Raw genomic sequence first — 16552 nt, forward strand, 5'->3', positions numbered from 1 at the left:
TCCTATCAAGTATTTCTTTAATTACAAATTTACAAATTTATAAATTTAATTATAAATTTATAAATTTATTTTCTCTTCTAGATGTAAAATCTCCTTCACTTATCATTGCTGAGATTAGATTCTCATTCTCATCCTCATTCTCAGGAATGCTCATATGCAGATGCAAACATTTTACATCCAGCATAAATGTTTTATTCCGATATACAAACATAATGTTCAAATTTGTTGTAGAAGCATGCCATATATTTAGGAGAAAAGGCTCCAACCATCATGATAGATTTGCCCTTGCTGTGGGTTTTTAACGGGGATCGGGTAGCCATCTGTCAGGGATAATTAAGTTTACTCCTTTATTAAGCAGAGGGTTCGACTAGATGATTTGTAAATTCTCTTCGCACATTCTTTGATTCTATTGTTCGAACTAATTAAAAAGCTTCCTTTTTTCCTTCAGAAGAGGAAGAATATTGACAAATTGAGAATTAGTACGGCATGGTGATAAATTGGAAATTCCCCACTTCAAAGTTCATGTCAGTCATAAACTTAAGTTCACCAAATCAGCATACAGTATGTCACTGAGTCAGATAGAGATAAAGATCATCATTTCTATAAAATGATTAAAAGTGAAACAGCTTTGTTCTCTTTTGTGTCTAATTTTGCCTTCACTTTGTTCTTTAATCAGAAGATGGATTGCAAGTAGTGACACCAATTTATCAGTTATTTAATATCAATAGATGAAATGATCTTGGGCAAGCTAGTATTTATTAAGACTAATACTGCTCCAATTCTCCTTAGTCCCTTAACCCCATTCAAATTTTCTTGGGAGTTACAACAAAATAAACATGAATTTGATGAAATATAAACCAATAATAACACCATTAAAATAATTATTTAAATGAATCCAACCTTAAATAATTATTGTTCGCTTATTAGTTTTCCAAGCTGAATGTTCTCCATCAAAATGAAAAGTTTTTAATGTTACTAATATTGTAATGGATATGGAAAGAATGATTGTATATGAGTAGAGGTATATGTTTGTATGCACACTTGGGTGTGCTATAGGGATGTAAAGACTCATTTTCAACTCACCAAACTTACATACATGCCTAAATAAATCATATGCAAATTAGCTTTGACAGTTTTTTATTTCCCTTTGGAAGAGGTGGCAACCTTAATTTACTTGCCATTTTGATGGGGTTTTTTAAAATTATATATGGTATTACTTAAAACCAAGTAATAATTCAGCATATTGAATACTAATTTGAATTAATATTATGTGGTATAATTATGATTTTCACTGATGTTACCTATGAAATTATGAGCTTGGTTATATTAAATACTTTATCTCTATTATTTATTATTACAGCAACTATATATTTTTCCAGGTAAAAGCATATAAGAGTGATTAAATGCCCAAGATAAATTTATACATTCATGAATTAAAATATATTTGGGTATTTTGATGCAAAATTGCCTGTGGCTTTCAAGAAAGAACATACTGTTAAGAAATCAAACATTATTATCTGGAGAATCAAATTCTATGTTCATACTAATGCTAACTATTCTCTTTTTTGTATATTTGAAGCAGGAGGAGAGGAGGATGCAGTATTGCTATAATCCAGGATTTATTACTTTTCTTCCTTCTAACTCAGAAAGTTAAAAATGAGAATTATAAAGGCTCTACAAAGAGAGTAAAATATATGATATCAGAAATCTGTTAAGAGAAGTTGAGACATGGAATGATGAATGGATGCCATGAAAGGGGGAAACCCTAAATAAAAAGGGAAAGAATTGGTTTGCTTGACCCCTAGTTGATGAGCACATTAGTGAACAATTTAGTGCATTCCAGATGTTTTGGACTATAAACCCTAATAATAGACCACAAAATCTTTTCAGGTTTATAAAACCCATGGCCCAAACTTCTAAATAACATTAAGCTGTGTCACTTTGATTTATATCATCCCAATGAACATTTAAAAAGTTGTACCCCATAAGCCTTTTTTCCCCTTCAAAATCTATAGTCCTCCTTGCAATGAATTAAATATTAGATTAAAGACTCCTGGACAATTTTGAGTCTGAAGCATTCAGTTTGAAACAGCAGCACAGAAAGAATTCAGAGGGAAAGGAATATGTCCTCCAGAAACCCTAAATATCACTCTAATAGCATTCTAAAGCACCAAAGCATTCAAGCATCATTTTAATATGCATTTTAAGTTTAGAACAAAATATAGCCTAAGCCACTCAGGGACACCATAACACTAGAAACCAATTAAATACTTAGTAGGTTACTATAAATATTTAGCAATACAGCTTACTAGATCTTATGTGAAAACCATTTCAATTGTTAAAATATTAATCCTGTATATACTTTCCATATTATCAACTAATATATAAATCAAGTATGCAAGCATGGGATCATCTAGTACAAGGACTGTAACTTGATTTTGCAGTGATCTTCAGATTCCTCAGTTTAGAATACCTCAGGAAAGAGTCCTATTAACTCTATGTTGTGTTGCTTTATTAAACACTGCTGAATATGATGCATAAATATACAGTGGTACCTGGGTACTCATTGTTAATTGGTTCCAGGAGGTACAGTAAGTACCAAAAATGATGACAAGGGATGAAGGTAAACTTTGCCAACAACTTGCATCAACAACACCATAGCATGCCTTAATGAAATAATACGATATACGAATAATCCGATTTAGGTTTAATATGTCCCCTCCAGGAATCTCCAAAATCAAATGAATGTTTTGATTGGAGCAAAGAATCAAAAATGCAACAATAGAAAGTAAAACCATTCTAACAAAAACAAAAAAAAACAAAACCCTATTTTTCTGTACTTGCCCCAATCTTCATAAAGAAATAAACTACTGTATGAGTGAAAACCCCTTGATAGCAAACTTCCTCATTTCTCTCTGGGATGGCTGGCATAATGGGGCTCCTGTGCAAAATATGTTACAGTACAGAGCACCATTTAGGTAGATTGTGTACTTATATAATGTTGATTTAATGGAAATTACTTGCTTTCTAGTAAAGTTGATCAAAGTGAGATAATATGTTAGTTTCAGTGCTACTCTGGTTGCTCTGTTCTGATATACTGTAAGTTTCATCCAGTTATTAAAGACCATTGGAACAAAATCTGATGAACAGTGACTATAAAATACATGAAAAGATCACTGAAAAGCAAAAGGTATTCTAAAAGAATTTAAAAATAAGGTTGAAAGAAAAGCAATGGTGTGAAGAACAGAGTTGGTTAGTTCTTGTGTTACATAAATGAATTCTATACATTATACAGCACATATTATTTGAATATAATGTATATTTTGGGTCCTTTTATGTATATCATACTTTTATGCTTATATGTTCACGATATTTATAAACCATGAAAGTTTATGAGGACTTAAACCTTCTGTTCACTTCTTTTCAATTAATTCTGATCTAACACTAATGTGTCACATATCCACTTGTCTGCAATGCATACAGTTACCACTAGTCTCCACTTCTACATATTTAAATTCAACATTTTTATCACAAAAGGATTTCAACAATTCAATATTCTTTTAACAATAACCACATTCAGATCACAACAAATGCAAGCTAAGGACTATATCTTCAAGCCTGTACACAGAGCTATTTCTAGCTCATTATCAGACTTGGACAGAAATTCTGTTCCCTTCCCCCCACATTCACCCCATGGTCATCATTTGTCATGCAGTGAAATAACCTGCATAAAACATAGCTAATTAAATCTTTTTTATCTTCTACTTCAGATCCAGGTATATGACATAAAAGCAAGTAAAATCTTCATTGCTCATGTTGGGTAGAATATTTTACAAATTGGGTAAGAGGCAGAAGGAAAAGACAGAGGTGAATTTTGTTCTGCTATGATATCATGTAAGTCATATATTTATATCAGCTGCAAGCCTGATTATTTAAATTGGAAAATACCTTTTAATTAGTTGAGTTCCATTAGCCACAGTTAATACAAATGAAACTATTTGGTGACTCACTGGAATGTTTTGTGGACTCTTGTCAAGAATGTCTATTGCGTCCGTTTACATTTAATTTAAATTTGGAACTTCTGACCTGTTTGAATCAAAAGCTGAAGGGTATCTTGGGCAATAAGATGATTTGATGGTAAACATAAATTGTTTTTATATGCTGTTATATTTTTTTTAAAATAAAAATATTTTTTAAAAAATATTAAAGTTCTTTATCAAAATTGATGGATGTAGTACATTTTGGTAAGTTATCAAAGTATTCAATTAAGTGGAATAATTATATTAATATGTCCAATAGGATCTAAAGTACCTATTGAAAGATATAAAGATTGGGACCTTATATAAGATTTGAATTCTTTTAAGAATCTTGGAATTATTGCTTCTAGGAAGATCTCCAGGTCAGTATATTTCAAAATGTTTACCAAAAATTATGATTGATATTAACAAATGATTACGTGCTTTTATGGGAAAAAATAAAGTATGATTAAATGAATACTTATTTTTAGAGGTATGTAGAAGTTAAATCTATTTGGGTATTTTAAGGATATGAAAATCTTTATATTAATCTGACAGTTTCCCAGTTTTCTTTATCAAAATAACTATTTTCTTATAGAGAAGGGAGTTTTGATTTTCAGATTTAGAGTTTATCATTGACATATATTTTCATATTTAATTGAATAAGTGATTCTTTTCTAAAGTCTTCATGGACACATTTTTATTATTATTTGTTTCCCTTGGTATCTTGGCAGGGGCTTGTATCTATTTTTATTCTTTGTCTCTATCTATGAAAGGAAATATTTGCCATTAAAGACTGCAAGATATATTTGGAATATGTTGAGAAGAAATATTTTATTTCTAGTCTCATAATTGATATCTGGGATTGAGTGTTGTAGCCAAGACAGGGTATTGATACCTTAGCTAAACTTATCTAACAATCTTATAAAGCATTTGCAATATTGCAGGAAGAACTTGAAAACTGATGAATGGAAATATATCCCATTAAAATGTTTTGATTAACTGATTAATTGAATGCATTAGCAGCATCTGAAACTCCTAAATATTATGATTGGTCACCCTTATTACATTATTAGTATTTACTAAATTAATAACATTAAATTTTAATTAATCATTAAATTATATTATTATTATAATATTATTATTATTATTATTATTGAAGGAATATGTAAGATTCTAAAGCTATTATTATTTTAATTGACAGGATTATTATAACAAAGAAAGAAAACTAGGTAAATTAGTTAAATTAATTGTGTTAGTTTTAAATGATTTGTTTGTCTGTATGCCTCTTGATCTTCTGATATATTTGTAGTGTACTGAACACTTAAGATATTTAGTAAAGACTGGATGCCAACATTAAAATGTTGGAAATTTAAAATTTTTAATAGTGAAAAGAACTTTAATACACATTTTGAGCTTGTCCCATTGATGTTCCATTTTTGTTCAATGTAATTCAGTTTCTCAATTCAAAATTGAGAAGACAAAATAAGACATAAAGAAGTATAATGTTGAACTATATACCAGAAATTTGGAACTTAACGATGTATGAAGAATCTAGATTTCCAGTAGACTATAGTTAAAATCACTGCTTTCTTTATCGAAATGAGTCTGCTAAGAAAGATTTTAAATGTCAGATTGTTGATGTGTGTTTACTTTCTGTCAATTTATTTCATATCAATTCAAGAAAAACCTACCAATTTTCATTTTCTGTTAGTCAAGGTATAATTTATTGCTTAGAAACTCAGTTTATTTTCTCTTTAAATACATATATATTATTAATTGATATTACTTATGTATTTTCCTTTTTTGTTTTTTATATTTCAGTATCTTTTTGTTTTTGTTTATTTTTGTTATATTAACAGACATAAAATACTGTATTTACAAAATAAATGGTCAGTGTTCTGCAAACAATATAAAATAAGAAATTAATAATGCAAACATTTTAAAATCAATAACTAAAAAGTAAAAATACGAACAATTTATCAAATACAGTAGGAGCTAAAAATGCAACTGCAAATTAGAATAAACACCTATCAAAACAACTAAGAAAAATTATTAAACCAAAAAAAAACAATCTTCAGTAATACTGGCTTTATTGATAAATAATCTTCCTCTTCCTGAGTGGAGGATTGAATAGAATAGGCACTGTGCAGAAAATTGTGGGGTATGTATTTATTTGTTTTGAACAAGATGGCATGAAACTTAGTTAGAACCATTGAACAAATTTAGTTCTAGGTCTCATGCAAAGAATTTGCATACCATCCACCAGTGTGTTAAAATAGGAAACTACAGAAAAAAACCACTCCTGTTCAGCAGAGACAGGGTTGGAAAACTGGATTGGATCAATTCACATGCTGTCTTCCAGGCAGCAAAATGACCCCTACAGACAGGCAAGGATGTATTCCTATGTTTCTTTCCCCCAGTGCTGCAGCCACTAAGTTCATATAGCTCCCTAGGAATCTGTCATTCAGTTTGCATGGAAAGTCTTCGAGCAATGGCTCCAGAGGAGCTGGCTTCATTCTTCCTTCATTCTAGGGAGTAAGGATGGAATGAAGCTTCAGAAGCCTCTGTTCAAGCAGACCAGTAAAGTCTTCCTTCCACAACTCCCTTGCTGATCAAGAAAGAAAGAATATAGCAATATGGTCACCACTCCACAAAAGAATTGCAGTAAGGGGTCACCAAGAGTGATGGGGCTTTCTTTTGGTCCTTTGGATATCGCTTTAGTCCCTTCCACCTTTACCATTCAATTAGAATTTTTTTTATAGATAGGAAGATGGTGGGTCAAACCACAAAGAAATCAGTAATTCAATTTAGTGTTGCTAGCCTTTGGGGGCATTTGTTTCTTTAATAAGGTGCTTTCACAATTTAAAGGCATCATTTCTGATGCCCTGATAAGCTTTGGGCTGCATATGGTCTCTAAAGCATTAATCTCTATTGCAGTTACAACAAAGTTATTTTTGTTGCTTTGGTATATCTCACAAACTCAAAACAATTATTCATAAAAGCAATAAACAGGTAGAACATCTATATAGAATAGAAGCTACTGAGGTCTCTGAATGCGTTCAGTGTCATGGGTTTCATTTTATTTTTAAAAAACTAGAATTTGTTAAATTCATACTCATATTCCAAACCTTATACACTATCATCACAAGCATCAGTTTTGACATGACATTCTTTTTAAAGTGTCTAGTTTTCTTACCTGTCACAATAGGATATGATTGTGGTCCTGGGACACTGGCCCCCAAATCTGTTGATGTAGGGCTTGTTAAATTGGCCTTCATTTCGTCTAATCCACCAGCTAGTGATGTCATGGCTGAATATTCTGTTGACTGAGTTCAAAGAAAAAGAGATACTTTAGTAACATTTTCTATATATTAAATTCTAATATATGATGAAATCAAGCTAAGTGGTTCATTCCTATATTGGCAGTGAAAGCCTTGGTAATAATGTAATAATGGTGATTTTATATCTGAAGATTGATTTTAATGTTCAGATGCAGCGTGAAATGAAATGGTTTCAAACTATTGTGAGATGTTATGACAACATGAATCCTGCAACTTCAATTAACCAAAAACTTTTTAGTTTCTCAGATTATTCTCAGGAGGACAAATCACCAGCACTTCCTAATATGAATCACAAGATACTCTCAAAAATACTAATTATTGGGGGGGGAGCATGGGAATCTCTGCATCACTTCTACAAGCTTGAAGGTTTTTGACAGTTTATTTCTATAAACCCATGAATTATTAAGCATGACAATATTTTTGCTTTGTTTAATGATGCACTAGAAGTTTTTTAAAATAGTTTTTTAACTGCAAAGCATCCTCTGTTGGGCTGTCCATTATAGAATTACCATTTAACAAGTTCCCAAACAAGAAAAGTATTGTGAGACCTAAGCATTTTAGAATATGTACTCATTACAGTATAATGCATTGAAATAAAATTGCATTTCACAATTATAGTGCATCTCACAAGTATATAAAAAGTTGATAAATGTAAACTCATTCCTTCAAATAATGAACAGGTGGCAATCAATTGCCAAGCAGAAAATTAATATTAGAACCAATAAAGAAATTATCAAGCCAACTATATACATGACTGTAACAATTATCAAGCAAGATGCAGACTGCCCTGTTTACCTGACCTTTTGGTTAATGGTTTGTGTTGCATTAATTATGTTTGTCTTTGGCTATAGTTAGAGTTATTTCTTGTGATTTATTGGTTGCAGATATCACTCTGTGTTTTTTTTTTAGCTATTGCTTTGGGTATGTCTGTATTTAAGCAATGGCCTTAAGGATGTGCCACTGTTGTATTTTTATTTTATCTTCTCATGCAGGACAGCAGCATAAAATATTTAAATAAGAATAAAATAGCTTAGAGAAAAGATAACAAGCTCCTCCTGTGCAAGGCAGCATTGAAGTAAACTGCCTTGGTTTAAAATGACATAGATGCATGTTTCCCTGGAAATTAAACTCCCTCATTTCAAAGCGATATTAAAAGAAAAATGGTGGTACATATGTACTTAGGGGTATATAAGCAGTGATGTATTATCTCTGGACTTTTATCCCAAACTGCCCACTCTATTCAGGAGGAAGGATACTGTAGAACAATCCCTTGTTTCATAATTCCTTGTTTTATTTGCATTGTAATTTCTTTAAAAATGCATTAATGATTTGTAACACTTCAGTTTTTTATTCGGGGTAAATTGGAACCACCAATGTGCAGTTGATACTTTGGCCACACTGTTTTAATGACCACCAATTACCCACAGATCATAAAACAAAATGCTGTTAGCATTTGTAGGATTCTTCTATTCAGAAATGTATTATTTGTTAATAAGGATGCATGCTATATTTATTATTTGTAAACGGATACAACTCGGTTGCAGCTTGAAGTGAATCCTAACTCCAGGTGATGTAGGCAATTTTGGCTGTTTAGTTTGTTTCTCTTGATGTTTTGTTTTCTCTTATTCACTGAAGGCATGTCTAATGTCACAAATCAAAATTCTGCTCCACCGCAGTTTGTCTTCCAGCTCTTCATTGAACTGTAAATACAGCCATAGCCCAATGGAGGACATAATCAGATTGTTTGTTGATTTAAAATAGCCTGTTGCAATCCAGCTTTTTCTATACAAGTAGTTCTCGACTTACAACCATGCATTTAATGACTGTTCAAAATTATAACAGCACTGAAAAAGGTAATTGATGATATTTTTTACACTTAAGACCACCGCAGACCACCCTGATCACCACCATGGTCATGTGATCAAAATTCAGAAGCTTGATAGCTGACATGTATTTATGAGGGTTGCACTGCCCTGAGGTCATGTGATCCCTTTTTGTGACCTTCTGACAAGCAAAGTCAATGAAGAAGCCAGATTCACTTAATAACTGTGTTACTAAGTTAATAAACTGCAGTGATTAGCCAGGAGTGGCAAGGAAGGTGGGGCAAAACTCCCAATAATTATCTTGCTTAGTAACAGAAAGTTTGCACTCAATTGTGGTCATAAGTTGAGGACTATATGTTATATGAATAGATAGCAGGGTTTCTTGGGCATAAGCAAGCTGCTGGATGTATTGACCACAGGCACGGCAGAGAAGGGCAGGTCTCATTGAAATACATTGCACAAAAGAATACTGGAACATGGTAAAAGTCCTTTAAGCAAATAGGTGTCAAAAAAAAAAGAATATAAGATGCTCATGATAGGAAATTGGGTTGTCATATAAAGGCTTGAAATCCAACTTGAAATGCAAGAGGGGAAAGCAAGTGTATAAAAAGCAGTTTTGAGGAGAAAAAATTTCCTTCCCATCCTTGCCTATGGAAATAGCTACACTGGTCTACTTTTTTGTAAAGATTTGGAGCAGATCTCTCACAATCATTCAATATATGAATCATATAGTTTGGGGCTTGAGAATGTCTATAAAGAGAAACTATTAATTTATACAGAGAAATTATGAATAAAGACCAATATGTGTCCCAGGATAATGTTGCTATCATGCTAATGCTAGTGTTAATGTTGATAAACTGTGGATTGTTAGCTCTCTAAGAGAGAAAGGAGAAAGAATAGAGAGAGAGAGAGCTATAGAGAAGAAACAAGTCCTTGAGGCAGATAAGGATATGTATACACATTTTTAACAATTTAAAGACAATTCTTCTAGCAGCTCAAGGTGAACATGCTTACATGCCCATCATGCTATTTCTTTCTGAAGTAAGCAACTTTACGCAATGCAAAGAAAAGGGGTGAGACAGAATGTAAAGAAAAATTAGCAGAAATATAGCTAAATCTAGTTTGTACCAATACCAATACCTTATATCTCTACACACCTCTCCATTTTGGCAAGCTATCTTTCCTTCAACTACATCCATTCGCTGCCTTTTGTTCTTTTAACTTGCTTTATTTTTGAGAACTTGGCCAACTCTTTTAAATCTCTAGTTTCTGGGTTCTCCCCTTCCTTTGAACCCATTCCGTCTTCCTTCAAATATTTGTTTTGCCCTACTAGCCTTGTTCATTCTATCTGTATGACAAAATCACCTTAGTGCATTTAATTCACATTTCAACCAGCACCCAATCATTCTTGATCCTCTTATTTCTTGATTTGCCACTCACTGTTCTTAACATTACCAATTCCTGCTGCATTTAAATTGCTTGTATGTTTTGCCCGACATAACCAAGTCTCATTTCTACAGAACTAACTGGGCAGAAGTTTGCTCTTTAAACATTCATTTCTCCCAACAGATGGTATCTTCCCACCAGCTTTCTACCAGCATTGGCATAATTTAAAATTTCTCCATCCATTTTCCTATCTTTAGTAAACATTCTACTGAGGTATGTAAACACAAATTTATTTCCTCTAGTTTTTGTCATTTATGTATAGCTCGTAATCCTTCACCTTTTCTCCCTGTTTAACATATCTATCTATTTGATACTTTAATTTTCAGATTCATACTTCACTTTGCACCATCAGTCTAACATTCCCTACAAATTATCCAGCTTCTCAGCCAGCAATCTGCCATCATCTTTATGTGCCCTAACCAAAACACTTCTTATAGTGCTACAAATATTTCTTATACTTTTTTCCATAAATATTTGAACAAGGGGACATCACATATCCTTGTCTTTCTCCCTAGTCAATGCTGAATTGTTTATTAACCATTCTAATTATTCCCATTCATGTTTTACTTCCACCCTTTTCTATTCTACTAACATTCAGCAATCAAATTTAAACTCCGCAGCTGGGGAAAACATTCCATAATTTAAATCTATTAATTTCGGTTCTTTTGTTTAACCATCATACACCAATGGTCTTTTTTGTATTCATATGTTCTCAATGATCTGTTGAAAAGCACAAACTGTTCTGGCATAAAAACTGTACTGTACTTCCCCCAAAAAAATTCCTACCTCTAAAATGCTTTTAGTCAGATTTTAGTCAAACACGTAACCAGGCACACTAATCCCCTTGTAGATTTTGTATTCATTCTTTCAACATTTCTCCTTGGTAAAGGGGAACAATAAGAGCATTCTTCCCATACTTACGCAATATTTTAGGATTTGTTTCAGCTCTGCTTTTCAACATATCAACATATACAGTAGTCCTTGACTTATGACCTAAATTAAACCCAAAATTTCTGTTGCTAAGCGAGATATTTGTTAAATGAATTTTGCCCAGTTGTTAAGTTGTTAAGAGCCGAGGTGGCGCAGTGGTTAAATGCAGCACTGCAGGCTACTGCTAGATCAGCAGTTCAGCGGTTCAAATCTCACCGGCTCAGGGTTGACTCAGCCTTCCATCCTTCCGAGGTGGGTAAAATGAGGACCCAGATTGTTGGGGGCAATATGCTGACTCTCTGTAAACAGCTTAGAGAGGGCTGAAAGCCCTATGAAGCGGTATATAAGTCTACTGCTATTGCTATTGCTATAGAAATCACTATAACTGTTAAGTTAGTACCACAATTGCTAAGTGAATCTGGCTTCCCTATTGACTTTGCTTATTAGAAGGTTGCAAAAGTTAATCACATGACCCCATCAAAAATATAAGTCACTTGCCAAGCATCTGAGTTTTGATCACATGACCATGGGGATACTGCAAGGGTCATAAGTGTGAAAAATGCCACTTTTTAAAAAAAATTCCATTCAGATTTCCAAGAAAATTGCACTTCTCTGCCTCTTTTAATTTTAACTATTCATTGCTTTTTTTGCCACTTGATTTTTTCTCTCTTTTACATATCATGGAGTCTTTTTCTCTGATCCTCATTTTCACAGAAATCATTCTATTATTTGTGTTTTTCCTCATCCATCTAATCACCCCTCCAAGGATCTCTTTTCAAACATTCCTATATTAATATTCAGAAAATTCTCTGAAGTTACTGAGTGACCTCAATAGCGTGTCTGGTCCAATGTTCCTTTATTTGCTTTCCACTTTCCAACATTTTGTAAGGAATTCAACAGAAATATTAGAAGATAGTAACTTTAATATTTTTTCATAAAGTATTTGTATTTTCTCTTCCTACAATAATTCAGCTTTCATGCTCATTTTTTCATTCTTTCCTTTTTTCCTAAAATTTTATCAAAACTGATCTACCCTATATTCAAAGCTTTTCCTGATATTTTATAATAAACAATTAAATGATGGCACATTTAAATACATATTCATTCCTCCTCCACATGAAATAACATATGAATAGATTTATTCTTAAATTGTATTCAGAACAAATAGACTTTTTAAACAGATGCTCCTCTAACACTCTACTGTCTCATTCATGTCCAATCACACTTTTTGATTTCCTATTCTTATTCATCCTTTCATATTTCTTAACTAAACTTTTTCTTCCCTTCCCTTTTTCTTCAGAAGGCTTCATAATTTTTTCCTCAATCTGATCTCTCAGTTCTTCCAATCTTAACTTAATTTATTGAATCATTACATTGAACATATTGTCAACTTATGGAATTTTACTTCTATACCCACTCACAACAAATTAGAAGATGCCATTTTATATTTTTAACATACATTTTAGCTTTTTCATTCATAATTAAACCTGCATCTTCATTTGCCTATGGGAATTCATCAACTCTATTTTGTAAGATTAGTTCACATTCATTCAGACTTATTATATTCTTCTCTTCTTAATTGCACAGACATCCAACATATTCATTTTTCTATATTTCATTTCATGTGTGTATTCCTGCTACTTACGAATTTGCTCCTCCTACTTTCCAAATTGCAATTTTTCTTAAAGCATTGTCATCACAAGTTCAGTCTATAAATATTTACCTTTATTGCCCACAATGAATTTTTTTACTCAAGACATTCATATTCATATTATGGTTTCTAGTAATATGATGATGCAGATTTGCTTACATCCTTAGTCATACCATGCAGTATTCCCTCTGAATGGTAACAACTATATATGTTTTAACTTCAGCACATATTAATACAAAGAAAACCAACCCCAGGTTTATCCCAAGTGTATTTATACTATTTTCTGCAAGCTAGGATCTCTACCATAACTACTGTACTTTACAGTCAACCTATTGTTCCCTATATCTCACTAAATCATAGAAACATCCAATGCACTGAACCCCAATACATAGGGTTCCAAGCAAGATCAGAACTTCATTCACCAAAATCTGACTAGAATCAGAAACTAATCAGAATGGATTAATCCCACCTTAAATCTAAGGTGATATGTATATGTATTTGTATTTGTATTTGTATTTGTATTTGTATTTGTATTTGTATTTGTATTTGTATTTGTATATGTATATGTATATGTATATGTATATGTATATGTATATGTATATGTATATGTATATGTATATGTATATGTATATGTATATGTATATGTATATGTATATGTATATGTATATGTATATGTATATATCCTTTCTCTGAATGGCATGAAAACACTCATGACATGGGGATTCACTTAGGAGTGACATTAATCAAGCAAAATGCTGCACTGATTTCAACATCAAAAGAGAAGATGCACAAAGCTAAGTACATTTTTATAATAGCTTGGGCATTCTTATGTTTAAAACTTAAAAGTCTCTTCTGGAGAGTTGACACAAGAGGGAGCAGTAACATCATTCAAGGGGTCAAAGGCTTAAATAATTTATCTGGGGGAGGTTCTGACACCCACCCCTCACCCCCCCAAAAAATCTGAAGAAATTGCCAATGTCTTCTCCAGATCATGTGATATAGCAATATAACCATGATTCCAAGTCAGAAACAACATTCATATTACAAACTGCATTTTAGCAACTGTTCTATTATTTGCAAACATATACAGCATTTTTGGTGGGAAGGTAACAATGTTCCATGCACTTTCGGCATTTAGTCATGCCGCCCACATGACCATGGAGACGTCTTCGGACAGTGCTGGGTCTTCGGCTTTGAAACGGAGATGAGCACCACCCCTAGAGTTGAGAACAACTAGCACGAATGTGCGGGGGAACCTTTACCTTTATCTATAGCATTTTTAAAGGGATTCAGTGGTTCAGTGGCTAAGACGCTGAGCTTGTCGATCAGAAATGTAAGCAGTTCGGCAGTTTGAATCCTTAGTGCCGGGTAATGAGGTGAGTTCTCATTACTTGTCCCAGCTTCTGCCAACCTAGCAGTTTGAAAGCATGTAAAAATGCAAGTAGAAAAATGGGGACCATCTTTGGTGGGAAGGTAACAGCGTTCCGTGTGCTTTCGGCATTTAGTCGTGCCAGCCACATGACCATGGAGACATCTTCGTACAGCCAGCGCTGGCTCTTTAGCTTTGAAACAGAGATGAGCACTGTCCCCTAGAGTCGGGAACGACTAGCACATATGTGCAAGGGGAACTTTTACCTTTACCTTATAGCATTTTTAAAATATTGCAAAATTCCAATTAAAATATTGAAAATCCAATTTTAGAACAATCCCTATTTCCCTTTTTTCCTGCTATTAAGTATAAGCATACATCCAACAATGTAATGCCTGTTCCATTTTTAAACTACTTCTCTGGAATACAATGTAAAACATTAACCATGTTCAGAAAAATTAAATCATCAAAGGTAGTTTTGAATTTTATATGGAAAATACATTTTCCATTTTAAATTGCAGTGTGATTTATCTATTTCTTACTTAGGATTCATGACTGCCAGATTCAGCAAATATAATCTTTATGTTTCAGACCAAATGGAAACATATATATGTATGTAATTTCACATATTCACACAAATACTTAAAATTTTAAAATCATGCCCATTAAATTCAAGGATTTATTTAATATCACCTTTATTTGGGCCTGAGATATTTTAAATATAAATAAGTTTGATGGTGGGGGTGGAAAAATGATGGTGGGGGTGGAATCACAGTATCAAACCCCTCATCACCCTAAAGTGATAATCTCATATTTAATACATGCAGCTTTTTCCAACATGGTGCTTTCCAAGTACTATCTAGCCCACACATATTCCCAATACATTTGAAGGGCACTAGATTGGCAACCCATAAATTATGGAACTAACTTTTTAAAGGAAATGCTACACTATTGTCATAGATTGAATTAGAAGTTGTAGGTCCTCTCTACAAGCCAACAGCACCTCTATCCTATCTGGAATCAGCATTAGTCTGTAGCATATATTTAATGTATTTTTGACACTAAGGAACGGTTTGGAATGTAATCACAAAGGAAGGCAGAATTGGCTGTCTTGTACAGATTGAAGATATTAAACCTTATAATCCGAAATGACTTGCCCCAGTCATTTTCTGTATGTTCAGGTAAGCAAAATACTGAAGAATATTAAAGATGTGTAATAGGTAAATCTTGACCCAAAGGAGTATTAAATAGGAGTCCACAGCACCAACCTCTGAAATCATTACCTCAGGAATTCCTCAGATGAAGCTTAATTCAGTTTAATTTAAAACAAGTAGATTCAAACAATACTTCTATTGGTATTGCTCTTAGGACAGATATTTGCAAAGTATCATGGAAAACTGATCAGTTAAATTTCTCAAGCAATTCTCCCTCCTGCTTTATCAAAAGATTATACTACAGCTTGTCAGCTCTGAGAAGACGCAGGAAACTAATGCCAAAATTGGCTTGCTTAAACTGTTACAAAATCACACACATAAATAAGTGTGCCTACTGCATTATATTTGCCTGCATGTCCTGTATTATGACTCCTTAGTCCCCTTTGCATAATGTCCATTCTATTCCATGAATTTCATTCTCCAACTTCATACTGTATGTGAATCTGATCATGAAAGTTTTCCTTCATTGTAGCAGTGTTGCCTTTTTTGCATAACCTATTGCCAGCATTTTTTTTCCTATTCTGCTGGAAACACTACTTTATGAAATTATTTTTTCCGTCTCCGCTTCCATTCTGAAGATTATATGCCCTCATGTGGCAGCAGAAAGAGACAGATCTTGGCTCAGCACATGCTTCCTAGCATAGTATAATTGCAATGCTTTAAAACCTGCAAAGTGTTTGAGAAAAGAGAACACATGACTGGAAAAAAATTAAGAGTAGTGGAAAAAGGAAACACAGATGAGGCATGCTGTTGTTAGCC

General features: G+C 33.0%; 1 protein-coding gene across 1 annotated transcript in view; it reads right to left on the reverse strand.

Moving 5' to 3' along the window:
- PAX5 (paired box 5) overlaps positions 1 to 16552 on the reverse strand; it is a 250175-nt gene that overhangs the window by 108494 nt on the left and 125129 nt on the right. The window contains exon 7 of the mRNA XM_014051605.2: positions 7216 to 7345. Within this exon, the coding sequence (XP_013907080.1) occupies positions 7216 to 7345 (130 nt within the window). The remainder of the gene's footprint in view (positions 1 to 7215; positions 7346 to 16552) is intronic.

The sequence above is a fragment of the Thamnophis sirtalis genome, unplaced genomic scaffold (genome assembly GCF_051295495.1).
Source record: "Thamnophis sirtalis isolate CommonGarterSnake01/CBP01778 unplaced genomic scaffold, rThaSir2_p1.2 scaffold_5, whole genome shotgun sequence".
Classification (NCBI taxonomy): Eukaryota; Metazoa; Chordata; class Lepidosauria; order Squamata; family Natricidae; genus Thamnophis; species Thamnophis sirtalis.